We start from the raw sequence: 17,001 nt of genomic DNA on the forward strand, positions 1-17,001 counted from the left end.
GTAACCCAAAACTGTGTATTCTATAGCCTTCCATGCCATTTCCCAGAAACTGTTATCAATAGACCATTTACACCATCTGCCCAGAGCAGGCCTGACTCCTCAGGCTATAAACTGGGTGTTAAGAGGCCTGTGAGATAAGAGGATGCTCCTGTCCTCACACCCATTGTGGAACTCCCCACCCTGAGGGAGGTACTGGGCATTCCTGCCTGAACTGGAGGATATATAATCTTGGGACTTTTTTAACCACTCATGGAATCCAGAGGAAGACTGCAGACCACCACTCTCAACCAGATTGCAGACCACTACTCTCAGCCAGACTGCAACCACCACTCTCGACTGGACTGCAACCACCACTTTTCAACCGGACTGCAAACACCACTCTCGACCGGACTGCAATCACCACTCTTGACCAAACTGCAACAGCACTCTCACCCACAGGTTTTCCCCTCTCCTTTTACTTTGAACTCAGGGGGCCCAAAGAACACCACTCTGTTCATGCCCCAGGGTGCTGGGTTATACATTTGGGTTTTGTGGGTTAAAACCAATTGTTTGTCTGTATAATCATACTTATTGTATTATTTTATTAAATTGTTATTGTGACTTATAATCTCTCTTTTGAGTTGAGTTCATTTCCCCTGCTGGTTTACCTTTAAACCGGCACGTGCTCGAACGGAACATATACAAATATGAACATTGCAAACTTTAAAGCAGTCACTATAGCAAAAGCAATATAAGCTTTCAATTCTACTGTAATTAAACTAACAGTAAGAGAAGCCTAACAGCAACATAGGACAGAAGATAAAAAACCCAAATACAGTAGTCATGGCACTGTCTGGTGTTCTCACAGTATTATTCAAATTGCAGTCTGATTCTTATATTACCACCTTTGGAGATCATAGGCTGATCTTACAACAGTTCTTAACCGTGACAGAAGCTTTTACCTTAGGAATTCTTGTTACAGTCCAAATCCTTTTGTCTTGATGTGTCTAACTTGCAGTTGTTAAGGCACGTTCCATTATTTGTTCGCTTCGGCATAAAAGTTGTTTCCACTTTCAGTCTCAGTTCTGGTGGCACAGTTTCCAAGTCTGTCTGCTGAAATAAGACTTTCTGCAAACAGTCAACTTCTGATACATTGTTAGGTCACATTGAAAGCAAAACAGTGGTTTCGCCCCAGCCCCCCGAACTGATTCAGGGCACAGAGGGCAGGAATGTTCATGGACTGCGAGCCTGGAACAGGCCCAGAGCACATGGGCCAAAACAACTAGCTCTTCTTTCCCTCCCCCCCCTCCTCCTTCGTGTTAGTCCAGCGGGCGGGGGGAGGGCCACAGCGGTGGGACAGTGCCGGTCGCTCAGCCTTCCGAACCTCCTGTACCCCTCCGCAGGTCACCATAGGGACAGTTACCACAAGAGCCAGTCTTGGGTAAGCTTCCCTTGTGAGCTTCCCTTCTCGCTGTTGCAAAACGTATCTTTCCTGGTTTTCGCCTACTCCTGGACTGCGTTGCTATGGCAACATTAGGAGCAGGAGCCCGAGCAGGCAGGGCACTGCCAACTCGGCAGGTGGGGCGGGCCCAGGGGCGGTCCGGGGCAGGACCATTCGTGCTCTGGTTCACTCTCCTCTCCGAGGCGGAGAGCTGACCTGCCGGGTGGGTGGCTGCGCCCACGGCGGCTTTGGGGGTCCGAAACCGGACTTCCCAAAACTGGGGGGGAAAACCAAGTGTTGTGATTAAAAAATCCGAAAAGCTCTGAGGCATCAATAGGTAACCAAAAATGCTTACAGGCAGTGGTAAGGTGTGACTGTTTTGCTTTTTCTAACATAATCTGGTAGAGTCAAGAATGCCACACTACGTATTAAAAAAAAAAAAAAAAGAAAGAGTATTTTCTTTAGGCTGGGACAACTGCATTCTTATTTAAACTTCTTTGCTTTTCAGATGCAAAGGAAAAGGATTTCTATTTATGAAGGCAGTTTGTTGAACTTTGAGCTATTGATAGAAAGGTTCCCAGCACACTGCTGCATTCCACAAGTGCCTTTAGTTCCTGATGAGTATTAAAGGTTATGGTGTGGCAGTGGATTTGTCCCAAGCAGGTTATAGTACAACTCAAACAGACGTTGAAATAAGAATATATATTTAAAGGATACTAGCCTGCCAAAATCAAACTCTTAATTAAACTGTCTGGGTGTAATAGAATTCTAATCCCTATTCCATGTGATATGAGTATTCTGCTGCAGTTCTGAGTGCTGTATGTCACGGTGGGCTTGTCAAACTCTGGTCCTTATTCAAAATTAAAGATGCTGGAATTAGTTTAGGGCTTTAGACAGGACAAGTCCCAAGCTGACATCTTTTTTTTGATGTATGTGTTTTCCTTTTCTTTTTGTTTTTATGCATCTTTTAATTTTCATCAAGATCTCTTTCATGCTATGCAGTGAAAACACTAGTAAGTTTATGGTTCAAAAATGTTGTAGGCTTTGCAGACTTAAAAGTTCCTAGGTAAAATTGCTACCAACCATGTGAAAAATCACTTGGATTTTCATCTCCCTGTTTTGTCAATGAGTATCTTTGTATTTTGCAAAATATGTTATAGGAATGGGATAAGCAGGATGAAAAGTACTTGGGACTAAGAAGACATTCCTGAGAGCAAATTATTGAATAGACAGATGGGAGTGAATGTTTGGGTGATATCTACTTTTCTGTACCCTTTGTCCTCCTTCTTTTGGGACACAGATCAGTGGGACATGCTATCTATTAAATGCTGTAGGAGTGAGCATGCATCATATGAATTAAGCATTCTTTCAAACCTTGACTTTAATAACATATGCAGAAAATTCTCCAGTGACATAGTTTGGAACCAAGTTTGTGGAAGCATTACAAACTTGATAAATTACCTGTTTTGTGTTTGGGGTTTTTTTGCTAAGTAATGACAGTGACCACTCCAGGGGAGCTAGTGGGTCAAACAGTAACCTTGATTTTGTCGGTTGTTAACCCATTCCGTAACAGTGGAGTTTGCAGTATAATTCGTTGCAAGCTCTGAAGCTGACATTTGCTCCAGAGACCTAGTAAGGAATTTGGGGATGAGTAACATGTGTGAAAGCCCCACCTGTGCCACTTTTTCCCTGGTTCTGCTCATTAAATCAGGAAGCAGGAGAAATACCTTGGATCTGACATGACTCTGTTGTTTTATAATTTCAAAGCTTTGCTTTCATGTTCCGTCTTAAAACTGATTTGTGCACATTTTAGTAAGATGGATGAAAATTACAGAGGAAAAGAATAAAACTGACAAGACCATAGTAGGTGTGATGGCAGAGAACTTTCATTTACCAGTGTCCTGGTAGTATATAACTCAATAACTGGATTATGCTCAAAATGAAAAAAACAGTGTAGGACATGTTAAAAAGTGGTTCATTTCACTAGTGGCAATAAATACAATCAATCTTTTAACAAGGATTTAGTTTTAGACACAGAGCACAGCTGTGATCAGCTCTATTAACTTTGTCCGTCTAGTTCTCTAAAACTAATAAGAGCAGTGCTTTTTAAATTCAGTTACACTTTTCAACCAAAAAATAATTGCTAGTCATCTGGTAGTAAGAAATAGATTATCCAGCTTCTAAATCAGTTTCTCTAAAATATATGCATGTCTTTCTAGTTACGAACTAAATTTGAAATTATAGACAACAACAAGATTTTTTTTTTTGGTAAAGATTAATGTGAAAATATGTAAGGAAAAAATATCTGAACAGATTATTGAAAAAGAAAAATTGTTCCTTTCTGGATTTTTCAAGACTAATTTTAAATTTGCTTTTAGAAAGAGTGTAGTAAGTATCTAAATTACATATTTCAGATTTAATATCATAATGGTTTAGAACATGGACTGTCTTTAATAAAGGAATATGGGGAAATGCTAACTCTAGTCCTAGCACTTGAAAAAAAAATACCATGACTATACATAAAGAATCCTGTCTCTATATTATTTTTGTAATTATTATTGTCATGCACAGCACAGTGGTTAACACTTCTATCACCTCTGACCAAGGGCTGTTTAATGATTCCTCATTTGTGGAGAGATCTCAGTGATACAGAGCAAAAGCCATTAATTCAAGAACTGAGATGTGGTCCCCTAATTCATAATCTCTTAATCCCAGTTTTGAGATAATTTCTTCCTTCCACTTGAACACATTTTAGAAATGACCTCTTGTATCTGCATCCTTTAATGGCTCCTGTATCCACATAAATAAGACCGTATGATGTCTGCATTATTTTCTTGTATTTATACATATAAAATGTGAGTGAAAAATGATGAATTTATATTATATATACCAACCTTAAACCACAAGGAAATACTTTAAATAAAACTTGTTTTCTTTGGTTTTAGATGTGGATTTTTGTATTATATTTCTGAGAGTGTCTGTAGTATTAATATTTTGAGCTATCTCAAGCTCCTTGTTAATTGAAAAGTTTGACTTTGTTTTATCAGTCCCATAGCAGGACAAGTGAAACTAAGGCCTAATTAAAAAAGAAAGTTCTGGCCACAGAGGAATCCAACTGATGTAAAATTTTTTTCTACTTTCAGTTTTACCTGTGCTACCACAGCAATGTCCTGGCACTGGTGCTGCTCAGGAGATGCAGAATTTCATCTTGAAAGATCCTGTAGCCTCAATAAGGTTCACTTACCTTTTTTTTCCAGTTTTTCATTTGCAATTTCTGCTCTGTAATCCTATCATGAAGGGCAAGATTAATCTGAAATATTCTGAATGTCAGTGCTGAAATACATCTCTCAGACATGTCATGACACATCAAAGAAAGCTTACGTGATATAGCATTTGAAAGTGAGAATCCCATCAGATCTGCTGTCAGACCCCTATTAAAACTTCGATTTTTAAGGATCCAGCTACACTGATGCCCAGTCAACATTCCCTGTGGTCAACTTTTTAGTTACCTCCTCAAGTGTTGAATTATAATCCAATCATAACCAATATGTTCATTAGGAAGAATAATGGTGTGGATAAGTAGACTGTGCCCAGATGTGAAGCATTTTTCAAGTCAGTTAATGTAGCTCACCCTTACAACACAGAGCAAAACATATTCAGAGACCTCATATTCCCTTTACATATATAATGACCTTTCTTTAAGATAGAGAAATCTTACTGAGCCTTTGTCATTACAGTTCATGTTAAAGTTTTTGAAGTCAGATGGATAGAGAACCCAGAGGTCGTCTGTAACAATTCCCCTCTAAAAAAGTAATAGTGAACCCTGAAGAATTGATCCTTTACCTATATTTCAGAAAAGAGAATAGTTGACCATAGACTTGCTTCCTGGTCTTCTTGGTTTAGTTATAGGCTTAAAGCATGCTTTTCAAAAGGTTCTGTTAAAACAGAAATCTTCCTTCTTCAAGCAAAGCTGTTGAAAAGTCAAGTAAAAAATTCTATATCTAGTTCTGAAAAGCTTTAATATTATTCCAAATCTGTTCCTTTCTGAACAGTTACCAGTTTGGAGAAGACTGATTCTAGAGTGAAGACGAGAGTGTGTATGTGGCAATTAAAACCAGACATAGTAATTTACATGCTGGAATGCATTTCAGTATTAGCTCCACTGTTTTTATACTCAGAGTTGAGCCTCCACCAGATTCACTGAGTAGGAAAACCTTGTTCATTACTGAAAACACGTAAGACCTCAGAGTTTGAACTTCTGTGCAAAAATGGGTTCTCTGCAATTTTTTCACAAGCAGTGCCTTGGGAAGTGTCTTCAATTTAGTATCTTTCCTCTGTGAGGTCCTCTTCTTTTTATAGCACAAGATAGTGATTTAGAAAGACTACATTTTGACAGTTTATTATTGTTGTCCAGAGTTATTCTCATCACATTCAACTCTTTTCAGTTAAGAGGGAATTTGCGTGCTTCTGTGTATTTATTGACAGTAATCCACCTACTAAGGTTGCTCTACCATTTTTGTGATAGCCTTATCCACAATAGTATGAGAGTAAGGTAAATTGTATTAAATCTTGATGACAGTGACTTTCTTTCTATCTGTATTCTACTTTAAGTTGGTTTAAAGTTTGAGGAAAATGTTTAAAATATTCTGATCAAGGATATTAACAGATCTGAATGTTGATATTTTAGAAATAATAGCTCCCCTGATAATGCCCACAGTCTTCTAAGACCACTGATCTCATTTTGTCATGTAAATGTAGAGGCAAGTTACAGACCAAGTTGCTTCTGCAGTTGTTTGTCAGTGTAGTAAATGAGGCAGGGAATCTGTGGATAAGCATGTAGTCTAATTAAAGACTGCATCTTAAGGAATTATCACAAGATCACAGGTGAACAAGGCATCAACAGTTCTGATGTTTGTGTGAACAGATTTCTGGATTTGTGAGACTGTGGCTAGACATAGTCTGTGCTAGGTCTTAGCTTATGAGCACAGACTTTTGCAGACTAAGTACAGAGAGTGGCCTTTTGGTTTTGTAAAGTTTTCAAGAGAACATTAGCCAAAATGTATCTTACAATTGTAAAATGTTATTTCTGTTTTGAAATATTTCATCTCTGCAGTACAGTCCATCACAATTTAAATATTTTGGTTCTATTTTTGAATAATTACCACCAAGGTACAGGCGGTCAAACCCAATGTAAATACCAATACCATCTAAAAATAACATTTATGGGGAGTGCACTAAGGATAAAAATAAGTAAGCTGTCGTTTTCAAATGCTGATACAAAGTTAAGCTAATCATTTTATGCTCTGATGATACAACAGTAAATAATGTGTGACAGCATCTGCCAGTAAGTTGATAGTATGTTTTACTGACTTTTCCATAATTCTCCCTGTTTCATTACATGTAATGCCATGGCATGGTTAAGTCCCGCTGTACTCACTGTATGTGCACACCATCCCTGTAATGCACGTCTCTATGTGAGAGACGTGTGGAGAGACGTGCGGAGGTCTGGGGCAGGCTGTGTTGTTAAGGTGTCACTTTGTGTAACTAGTAGATGAAGAACACTGTTTGGATGAAAACCTGTTCAGGTTTACTTGCAGCAGCTGCTGAGGAACAAAGCAGAAATATTAATGGCTGCAGTTAGCCTGCAAAGCTGTGGGCTTCCTTGCTTGCCAGCCAGGAGACTACAAAAGTGAATGCAGCATTCAGGTAGTTCTGAAGCAGACTTTTTGAGAACACCAGCAATAGGCTGTCTTGACTATTAGAGCTTTGCTTCATTTCCCATGAATGTTTTCTTAAAAAATCCTTCACAATTTGAGAAGGAATAGATTTTCAGTCAGGGTGCCATCTGACTAGGATATAAGAATCTAAAGATGGGTGAAAACAGCAATCCATCAAACCTAGAGTTTTGATTTCTGACATTAGGAAATAATGAAAGCTAAGAGATTATATGTATGCAATACAAGTAAACAATAATTTTTTTTATTGTAAGGCTTCTAGTACGCTGTGCCAAGGGATCTCCATGTCCCTTGGTGGCAAATTATCTTATGCATTTACTAATATTCTTTGAATATGTCTGTGTGTTTGACATTCATAGAATCTCTGCAGTGGTGGTAGCAGCATTTTTAGTTGAGGTTAAAGCAAAAGCAAAATACATGTATGTATACGTACATTTGTTTCTTCAGAATAGGTGATGGCTGTGGTCTGTCTTCAGTGTGTAGTTCCCTTAAAAGCTTCCAGTAGGTTTTAGAAGCTCTTAAAATAATTTCTATAAGCTTCAGCTGATCTGTGGTCAGCTCCCTGCAAAGGGAACGTCCCCCAAACTTGAATGCACAGAGCAGCTTACACGTGGCTTGCGCAAACTGGGAACAAACAATCCCACCAGAGGTGCAGAGGGCCATTTATTTTGAGTAATGTGTTGATCATTTAGAGTTTGTTCTGCATGAGGCTTTTAAAGAAAATCGGGGACATTTACAGGAATTAAAGGTTATGTTGAGCTATATTGTTCTCCTACACAGATACAATAGGAGCTGAGTTTGATCTCCCATTGAAATTGATTACTTTAGGGCTTCTTGCTGGCTCTGCCTGCAGTGTTGTTTTGTGGGAATGATATAGGACAATACTGGCAGAGATGGATGAAACCTGAGAAATGAGAAGATTGAGCGATGGTGAAGCAAATATCAATCTCGTCCATTAAGAGTTTTAATTACAGAATTACAGAATGGTTGGGGTTGGAAGGGGCCTCTGAAGATCATCTAGTCCAACACTCCTGCTAAAGCAGGTTCACCTAGAGCAGGTTGCACAGAATCACATCCAGGTGGGTTTTGAATATCTCCAGAGAAGGAGACTCCACAACCTCTTTGGGTGACCTGTTCCAGTGCTCTGTCGCCCTTGCAGAAAAAAGTTTTTCCTGATGTTCAGAAGGAACTTCCTTTGCTCCAGTTTGTGCCTGTTGCCCCTCGTCCTGTCACTGGTCACCACTGAAAAATGTTTGGCCTCCACAAATACTTGGTTATGTGACAAACATAGGGGAATTTGAAACTTAAACAAGAAAATTAATTTTAAAAAATTACCTTTTGTTAAATCTTTATGCAGTTTTATGGCTGCTGCCTTATATGTCATGTTATTTCCTTGTTATTATGTTATAGTTAACCTTCAGTTGTAGTCACACCCACAAAAATTTGTGCCTAATCAATAGTATCAAAGATAGGTTAGCACTTTTTTATCTGCCCAGTGTGGCTGTCTAGCTGGCATTGGCAGTAGAGATGTACGCTGGGCTTGGCTTTGACTTCAAAATAGGAAGTTTTACAGTAGAAGTGGTGGGCAGTTGGTACTGAGTCTGGGCACAGAGATACAGAAATGGAATTTACATGTATTTTTGTTGGCTTTTTTGGAAGTGTTTTTTGAGGTTCCAAAAAGTGAAGCTACAGTTAATATAGCATCTTCTGTATGGATAGCCTCTCCTGTGTACAGAAGTGGTCTCTGTGAACTCCTGATGTTGCACATATATGGGACCATGCGTGGTCATACATGATGCTGAAGTTCAGGATTTTGAGAAAGTGCAGCTTAAATGCATAAAGCTAAAGATTGTAGTGCGGTTTTTTATATATGAGTATATAAATACTAGGCATAATTGGGATCTTAGCTTTGCTATATCTATGACTCTTTAAAGCTTGATAGCCTAATTTAAATGTTTGTTTCATGTTGTTTTTTTCACATGGGATTGATGGTTTATTGGTAGTCTCCATGCAGTCCTCCAAGGAAGGAAAACAAAATGAAGTCATGTTTTAAAGCAATGATAATGACCTCAGGGCAAGGCATTTGGAGAAGAAGGAAGAATTAGTGAAAAGAATTTTTGTTATTTATGGCATTATAACAGAATATACTAGATAATATCTCTGATAATGCTTTTTCAGAAACTATGTGAATTTTGTTAAATTTTAATTTATATGAATATATTTCTTTAATGACCTAAAGAGCAAGATAGACACAAACATTCAAAACTTTGGAATTTTTAATCTGCTTTATATATGAGAAAGACATCATCTCTCTGCTCTGGAGAGCAGTATCTGTTTAACAGTATGTAGTCGTGATACTGCAAACAATGAGGTGATCTGTTTTCCTTAAAATACCACAGTTTTGGTGGCTTTTGGTTTTTGTTTTGATTTTTTTTTTACCTCCCCCTTGTATAATATAATATAATGGCCAGTCTTCGCGAGCAAAGATTTGGGAAAGGTCATTAACCCTTCGAGCCTGCGCAGTGGATTTTTTAGGTGAGACCCAGTGTGCGCTGAACTGAGCCCACCCTTTAATCCTGAGGTTCATCTGCCAGGGCCGAGCAAACTTGGACAGTGGCAGTGAGGTCCCCAGGATGTAGGTTTGTTTAGAGTGACCTTCTCTTAGATGGATTGCCTTACAGGGCTAACGAGCTCCATCTGCCCGGGGGGCTGGGAATCGAACCCCAATCGAACCCGGGTCGCAGCGGTGAGAGTCCTGCACCCTAACCACTAGACCACCAGGGGCCCCACCCCCCCTTGTGGAAGTGTGTGAATGGGAGATTCTTACCTTTCACTGGGGAAAAAACGGCTTGCAGTTGTTCTGATTATGGGAAAAATATTGAATATGTGAATTCCAATGATTTCAACAAAAAGGAGGGGGAAAAAAAAAGAATATAACAGTAATTTTACATCAACACTTCTGGAGACGTGAAAAGTAATTTTGGAGAACTTGGGATGACCAATACTGAGATCTGGTTCGTTGTGTCTACCTACACTGGAAATTGAACAGGATGCTTCTGGTTCTGGCTTTTGTGTGAAGTGTTACAGAACTTCCTATGTGTAAAATATGTGGGCAGATCTCTGCTACGTTTCAGAGGTGGGATGTACAAAAGTCAAAGAAAAGGTAAGATAATGTTGAGGGAATTCTGCATGAAATTCAGGTAAAATCCCCAGAATGCCTGATGGACATCTAGAGCCTGCATTTAAGTCTTTCTGAAAACTTTTTGGCTATTCCAACTTGGTTAGCTAGACTGAAGCTGGAGTGACTGACTGTTAATCCGTGGAACAGTGTTTTCATCTTCTGAAGTGACAGCTCTAGTCAGAGAGTTACCTCTTGCTGTTTAAAGTATAGGTCATGCAAGGCAATTCCTTCTCATCAGCACTTCCTCTTCTGTCTTCATGAATTCTGTAGCAATTGTGAGAGATAAAGCCAGACTACTGTAATAGATTTCTGACACATTTAGATAAAATACTACAGAAGCCTGTCATGCAGACTTACTCACAGGTATGCTCTGATGGACAAAACCTTTTAGCTCTGGAGTGCAACCATGAGGTAATACTGGTGTGAAGCATGCTTGAGTATGCTCAGATGTTTCTGTCTAAGGAGAATTTTCTTTCATATTGCAAACACTGTAGAGTTCAGTGGTGTGGCTCAGCCAAGAGACTCATTTCTGAGCTAATGCTTTAATCTTGTTTCTGCCTGGCTTGCAGGAAAGAAAACAGAACCTTTGCTTCTGGATGTCTTTTTCAGATGCTCATCACCAGAAAGCACTGCGTGTTCTTGTTTTGGGTGGTTGTGGTTATAATTGTTTGGGAATTTTTGAACAGTGCTTTTATTTTTTCTTGTGAGACAGTACAGTTTCATCAAAACTGAAACAACTAAAACTCAGTGTCTATAAAGTTTTGATCAAGTTCTAAGCACACTTCAAAATTTTCAGAACAAATGTGATTGTTCTATTTTATAAAAGCTTTTTGGTTTGAAATGTCAACTACTTATAAAAAAGTAGCAAATTTTAAATATTTTGAAGTTATTCTAATAAAATAATCTCAAACTTATTTTTTAAAGTTATTCATTATGTTACATACTTAGGTAAAAAAAATAATATTCAATTAGATTTATAAAATAATAATGTATATGCTCTAGTAGAATATGTAGGAGTCAGGTAGCATTTTAAAAATGTTAGTTTTTTGTACTCGCAGATGTTCAGTGCTGTAGGATGAAGTCTAAATATCAGTAGAATTTTCAGGCGCATGGTGTGACTCTTGGGGATGGTCCTGTGCAGGGCTAAGAGTTGGATGCGATGATCCTTGTGAGTGCCTTCCAACTCAGCATATTCTGTGATTCTGTAATGCTGAGATTGGGTATTTCTCTAGTTTGAATGATGCTGGCTGCATGCCTTAAATAGTGTTACTGCTTTAGATCACTGGTGATGAGCTTTAAGATGCATCTGTACATACACAGTGCAGTTCAAGTACAACTTGAAGCAGCTGCATTTGTTCAGCATTTGAAACTCTCAGATTAGACGTGTCAAATTTGATAGGCCAATGGCTATTCTCGCCCATCATAGCTTTTGGCTGCAGTTCTGTTGAGATATGTTTCATATGGTACATACTTTTAACTACTCTGTTTAAGTGTGATGGGGTATCTGCTAATGAATTTTAAGTAGTTACCAGAAAATATTTAACCTAGGGAATTAATCGTGAGTTCCTCAGTGCAAGATTAAGCTAAAGAAACTACTGAAAAAAACTGGCTTAGTTATGAAGCCAGTTTACCTCCTCGTCGTTGCTTTCCTGGTAGTCCTTCCTGGAGAAGACTGTAATTCAGCTCTCAGGCTAGGATGAAAACTGGACTTGTGGAAATTTTCTGTTAAATGTAAGCAAAGTTAGAATAAAAGAATAAAATAATTTATTTAAGTTGCCATGCTAGTGGGGTAGGGCAATTGATTAATTGCGCAAAGTGTGTGATGTCCTTTGGATTTTACCATAAATTCCTTGCAATATGAAAATTCTTCTATGATCATGGGTCTCTTTTCAGTTAAAGGTGTGTTAAGTTGGTTTTAGTCTGCTGTCCTGAAATTCTGAACTCTTAGTTCAGCTGACTGGATCTTTATTGTCTGCATGAAGTAAAAATGTGTATTAGTAGATCTAAATGATACTTAACAAAAGGAAAGCATGTAATGAAGGAACATAGGTAATAAAAAAAGTACATATCTGTTGGATGAAGTTGGAGCTTTGACCTGTTTTACTGGGTGGCTAAATGCAGCTTTACTGTCTTGACTTGTCAGTACATATATAGTACTTCCCCTCAGAGAACGTTACCCTAGAAAATGAGAAATGTTCACAAAGCGCCTTGTGCTATAAGAATTTGGGATTTTTCAGCATGTAACAGTAGCTAACCTATGATGTTAACTGCAGGATTTTGTTTGTATGAACTGGGAAATATCTTACGAGCCTGGTGCGTGTTTGTTGTATAATTACCTCTGAGGTGGTGGTCAAAAGTAATCCCAAGCCAACTACACTGAATTTTCCAAAGCTTAAGCGTGATAGCCAGGTTTGTAGTTGTGGAGAAACAACAGCTTGGCACTGCTGCTTTTTTATCAAACTTGAGGACAAAAATAAAATGGAACTCAAACCAGGAGACAACTGCCATCCCCTCTTTCCCTCCTAGCCTAAATACAAGATGTGTTTGGCAACACTGAGAAGCTGTAAGGGAGCTTTTCTGCATGAAGGAAGAATCTATGCTGCAAGCAAGATATTTTTACTTCAACCAAGGAATGGCCAAGGGAAATATACAGGACCACCTGCCAAATGTGAGTGAAAATCAGAAGGTTGTATTGTGCCTGAAAGAGACACAGAAGAACAAAGACATAGTTTCTACTGGAGTTCTGCCAGTAGGCAAAGGTCTGCATTTTAAGAGTTATCTTTAAAATTTTGACCTATCAGTTCATCCTGCTAGCTTATTAGGCCATTTCTCAAATCTTTTAATTGCTTTAGATGCTGAGTACTAGATACCTTTATGATTTTTTTCCTGTTTACAGTTATAGATAGATCTGTGGTGGACCAAGCTTCTCTTGCACGTCTTAATTTTTTTGCTCAGTGAGATGCTTCACAACAGATGAGATGAGCCTTACTAGCCTAATACATAGGTCTACATGAATGCATTAATAACACACCGAATATTGTCTGTATTTCCTTGATGGCACAGTTGAAAATCTTCAAGGAATAGCACCTAAACCATTAAGCATGCTGTCCCAGATTTCATAGCCTCACAGTAGAATCTCTGTCAGAACATAGTTATAGTGTATGAATAAGTGCCAAATGAGTAGTAATATTGTAGGTATCACAGCTGTTAAATTCTATAGAAAATAAGTCCTTGGATTTAACTTTTTCACAATGCTTACAATTAGTGATAAGCTTGAGAGGACTTTCCTTTGCAGACCTGTCCAGAAGGCACCCTTCAGGGAAGAGAGTGTGTGTGTGTGCACGTGTGTGTGTGTGTGTGTGTATGGAAGTATACTGTACTACACAGAGTGTGAACTGCTGATTGAAAACGTATTTCTTACTGCAGCTGTTAGAAGTGGCATTACAGCCTGTGACAAACATTTGTAGTCTACCTCAAAGACAGCAGTTGCTTGTTGGAATATTGTTCTCAGTGTAGTAAATTTCTTTTAGTTTGTTGAAGAAGAAATATTTATTCTTACATGTTTTTACATTAAATTTGATACAGTCATATCTTCAGCAAATGAGATAAATTGGCTAAGCTGCCATTGGCTAGCCATTTCCACGTAAGTGTTCTGGATAAAAGAAAGAAGATTAGATTCTTATTGTTTGCAAAACCAAATTGAAAACTTCCACTTGATAATGTATTGGTTCAAAACAAACTCAAACATCCAGAGAAAGGATAAATATGTTCTGAAAAGCTTTGCTTTAAAGGGATTTTCTTTGGAGTTTCGCTAGACTATTCTTGACCAATTCTGTTTAGATATGGTAAGAGCTATTACAGCTTTGCACACAAGTATTTTGATGTTTGTTCTAGTTCTATTCCATGAAAAAAAAATAGAAGCTTTGTACTCAAATCAGTCATCTATTCTTAATTGAATTCTTTCTTACTGGGGAAGAGGGTGAGCCAGGAAGAAAGAAATAAATAATAAAGGCATGCATGATGGGGATATAATTGGAATTGAATACAATGATACCAACTGTGTCCATGTCTTACTGCTTTCATTTTCATGGCAATTTTAAAGAATTATATGGTCACCAAGACTATTTAGTAGAAGTGAGAAATACGAGAATTAGGCCAGCTACGGTATCTCAAAGGAGGAAGCTGGAGGAGCTTTCCTTGATCATAATTCTTATCTCCCATTCAGGGAAAGGAAAGTCAGCATTGTTTGCCTATATCCTACAAACCAGTTGAAGTATACTTCCCATGCATTTCCCACATGTTTCTATCTATAGTACTTCATTATAGAAAATGCATTATTTGTATGACCAGATACGTGACTGACAGAGAAGGCTATTCGCAGAATCGTAGAATGGTTTGGGTTGGAAGGGACCTTACAGATCATGTAGCTCCAACCCCCTTGCCGTGGGCAGGGTCACCTCCCACTAGACCAGGTAACCCAAAGCCCCTTCCAGCCTCTTCTTGAACACCTCTGGGGATGGGGAGTCCATAAATTCTCTGGAAAACCTGTTCTAGTGCCTCACCACCCTCACAGAAAAGAATTTCTTTCTAATATGTAATCTAGACCTACCCTTCTTCACCTTAAAGGCATTACCCCTTTTCCTACCACTTGTGAAAAGTCCCTCTTGAACCTTCTTTAACCCCCCTTCAGGTACTGTAAGAGTGCTATAAGGTCTCCCCAAAGTCTTCTCTTCTCCAGGCTGAACAGCCCCAATTCTCCCAGACTGTCTTCATAGGACAGATATTCCAGCCCTGTGATCAACTTAGTGTCCCTTCTCTGGACTTGTTCCAACAAGTACACACGTATTCCTTGTATTGAAAGCCCAAGAGTTGGACACAGTGCTCCAGGTGGGGTCTTCCCCACCTGAGTAGAGCAAAGTAGAAGGTGAGAATGACCTGCCTTGACCTGCTGGTCACTTTGCTTTTATTACAGTCCAGGATATGGTTGTCTTTCTGGGCTGCCAGGACATGTTTCCGGGTCATGTTGAGTTTATCGTCCACAAACTCACCCAAGTCCTTCTGCTGCTCTTGATTTTTTTTCCACCTGGCCTGTACTTATGCTTGGGATTGTGCCGACCCAGCTACACGACCTTGCACTTGGCCTTCCTGAACTTCATGAGGTTCTCTTGGATCCATGCCTCAAGCCTGTCAAAGTGTCCCTCTGGGTGCTGTCCTTTTCCTTCGTCATGTCAACCTCATCACACAGCCTAGTGTTGTCAGCAAACTTGTTCACAGTGCGTTCAATCCCACTGTCCATGTCACCAACAAAGATGTTAAAATGTACTGGTTGCAGTACTGACCCCTGAGGTACACCACTTGTCACTGTTGTCAACTTGGACATCATGTTGTTGACCACAACTCTTTGAGTGTGTCCATCCAACCAATTCCATATCCACTGAGTGGTCCGGACCCCGGCAGCCCCCACACCGCATATGGCAGAGGTCCAGGGACCCCAGCAGCCCCCGCGCCACGTGTAGTGGAGGTCTGGGGATGCCGGCAGCCCCCGCGCCACGTGTGGTGGAGGTCTGGGGACACCGGCCCCCAGGTGCGGCCACGGTCAGCCCCTGCCGTAGCCCCGGCAGGTGAAAGGAGAGAAAGAGAGGGAGCCTCGCTGGTGGATACTGCGCCCCTGTGGAAGAGGAGAGGGGAGCTTCGGAGCACACAGAGGTTTGCCATTCCAGGTTTGGGGGAGGGGAAGGGTGTCGAGCAGGCCATGGGGGTCCTCAGACTGGTGGGAGGGCGAGCAGGGCAATCCTGTATGAAATGTTGCAGGTGAGCAGTGTGCCTGTAGATATGTGGTAACACAGTGGGGTAAGGATAAGGTCAGGGTGGATACTGGGTTCTTTTAGAATGTTGGGGGTCCCAGCTGGGCTGGGGCCTTGAAAGGCACCCCAGCCTTGGATGGGTACAGGGGTCAGAACGGTTTGTTTGTTCGTTTGTTTCTGGCTCACCTGTGGCTACTGCCCAGGTTCGGCATGCTCTGGATATATTTGCTTTGCTCTGTTACATCCTGAAAGGGTAATCAGGACAAAGGGTTGTTCCTGGGTGTTTCCTTGAGATTGTATATAGATAGGTGATAGTAAAGTAGGAAATGAAAGACTTGCCCAAATCGTTCCAATAGGAATGAAACCTGTGTACCCCTATGTGGTTGTGAGCTATGCTGGCGATGGTACGTGCCTTCAGTAGGGTCGCCCATGCCAGACAGGTCAAAACCGTAGGGCCGGATACAATACATCCTTGGGCAGGATGAGCTTGTTAGCCTTCTGGCAGTCATCCTAGGAGAAGGACAACTCTAGTCCCAAACCTGGGCAGATGGAGCACGCTTAGCCCTGTAAGGCCATCCATCTAAGAGAAGGTCACTCTAATTAAACCTACGTCCTGAGGACCTCGCTGCCACCGTCCAAGCTCGCTCGGCCCTGGCAGATGAACCTTAGAATTAAAGGGTAGGTCCAGTTCCACACATACTGCATCTCACCTAAAAAATCCGTTACACAGGCTTGAAGGCTTTACCCACATGCAAAAAGTCCTGTAGCGATGGGCGAGGGTCGAAACGGCAGGTGAAAGGTGCACTGGAAGCCGCAGACCCAACCCTGCATGCAGGCGGTTCAGGATATCGGTCATTTGAC

General features: G+C 40.2%; 1 protein-coding gene across 1 annotated transcript in view; it reads left to right on the top strand.

Annotated features, from left to right (window-relative positions):
* The first annotated feature begins 1,585 nt into the window (after nt 1-1,585).
* ADAMTSL1 (ADAMTS like 1) overlaps nt 1,586-17,001 on the top strand; it is a 375,877-nt gene continuing 360,461 nt past the window's right edge. Inside the window, exons 1-2 of the mRNA XM_017806263.1 lie at nt 1,586-1,643; nt 4,564-4,654. Of these exons, the coding sequence (XP_017661752.1) occupies nt 4,614-4,654 (41 nt within the window). The 5' untranslated portion in view covers nt 1,586-1,643; nt 4,564-4,613. The remainder of the gene's footprint in view (nt 1,644-4,563; nt 4,655-17,001) is intronic.

This window comes from Lepidothrix coronata, unplaced genomic scaffold, assembly GCF_001604755.1.
Source record: "Lepidothrix coronata isolate B3197 unplaced genomic scaffold, Lepidothrix_coronata-1.0 Scaffold14, whole genome shotgun sequence".
In the NCBI taxonomy this organism is placed as follows: domain Eukaryota; kingdom Metazoa; phylum Chordata; class Aves; order Passeriformes; family Pipridae; genus Lepidothrix; species Lepidothrix coronata.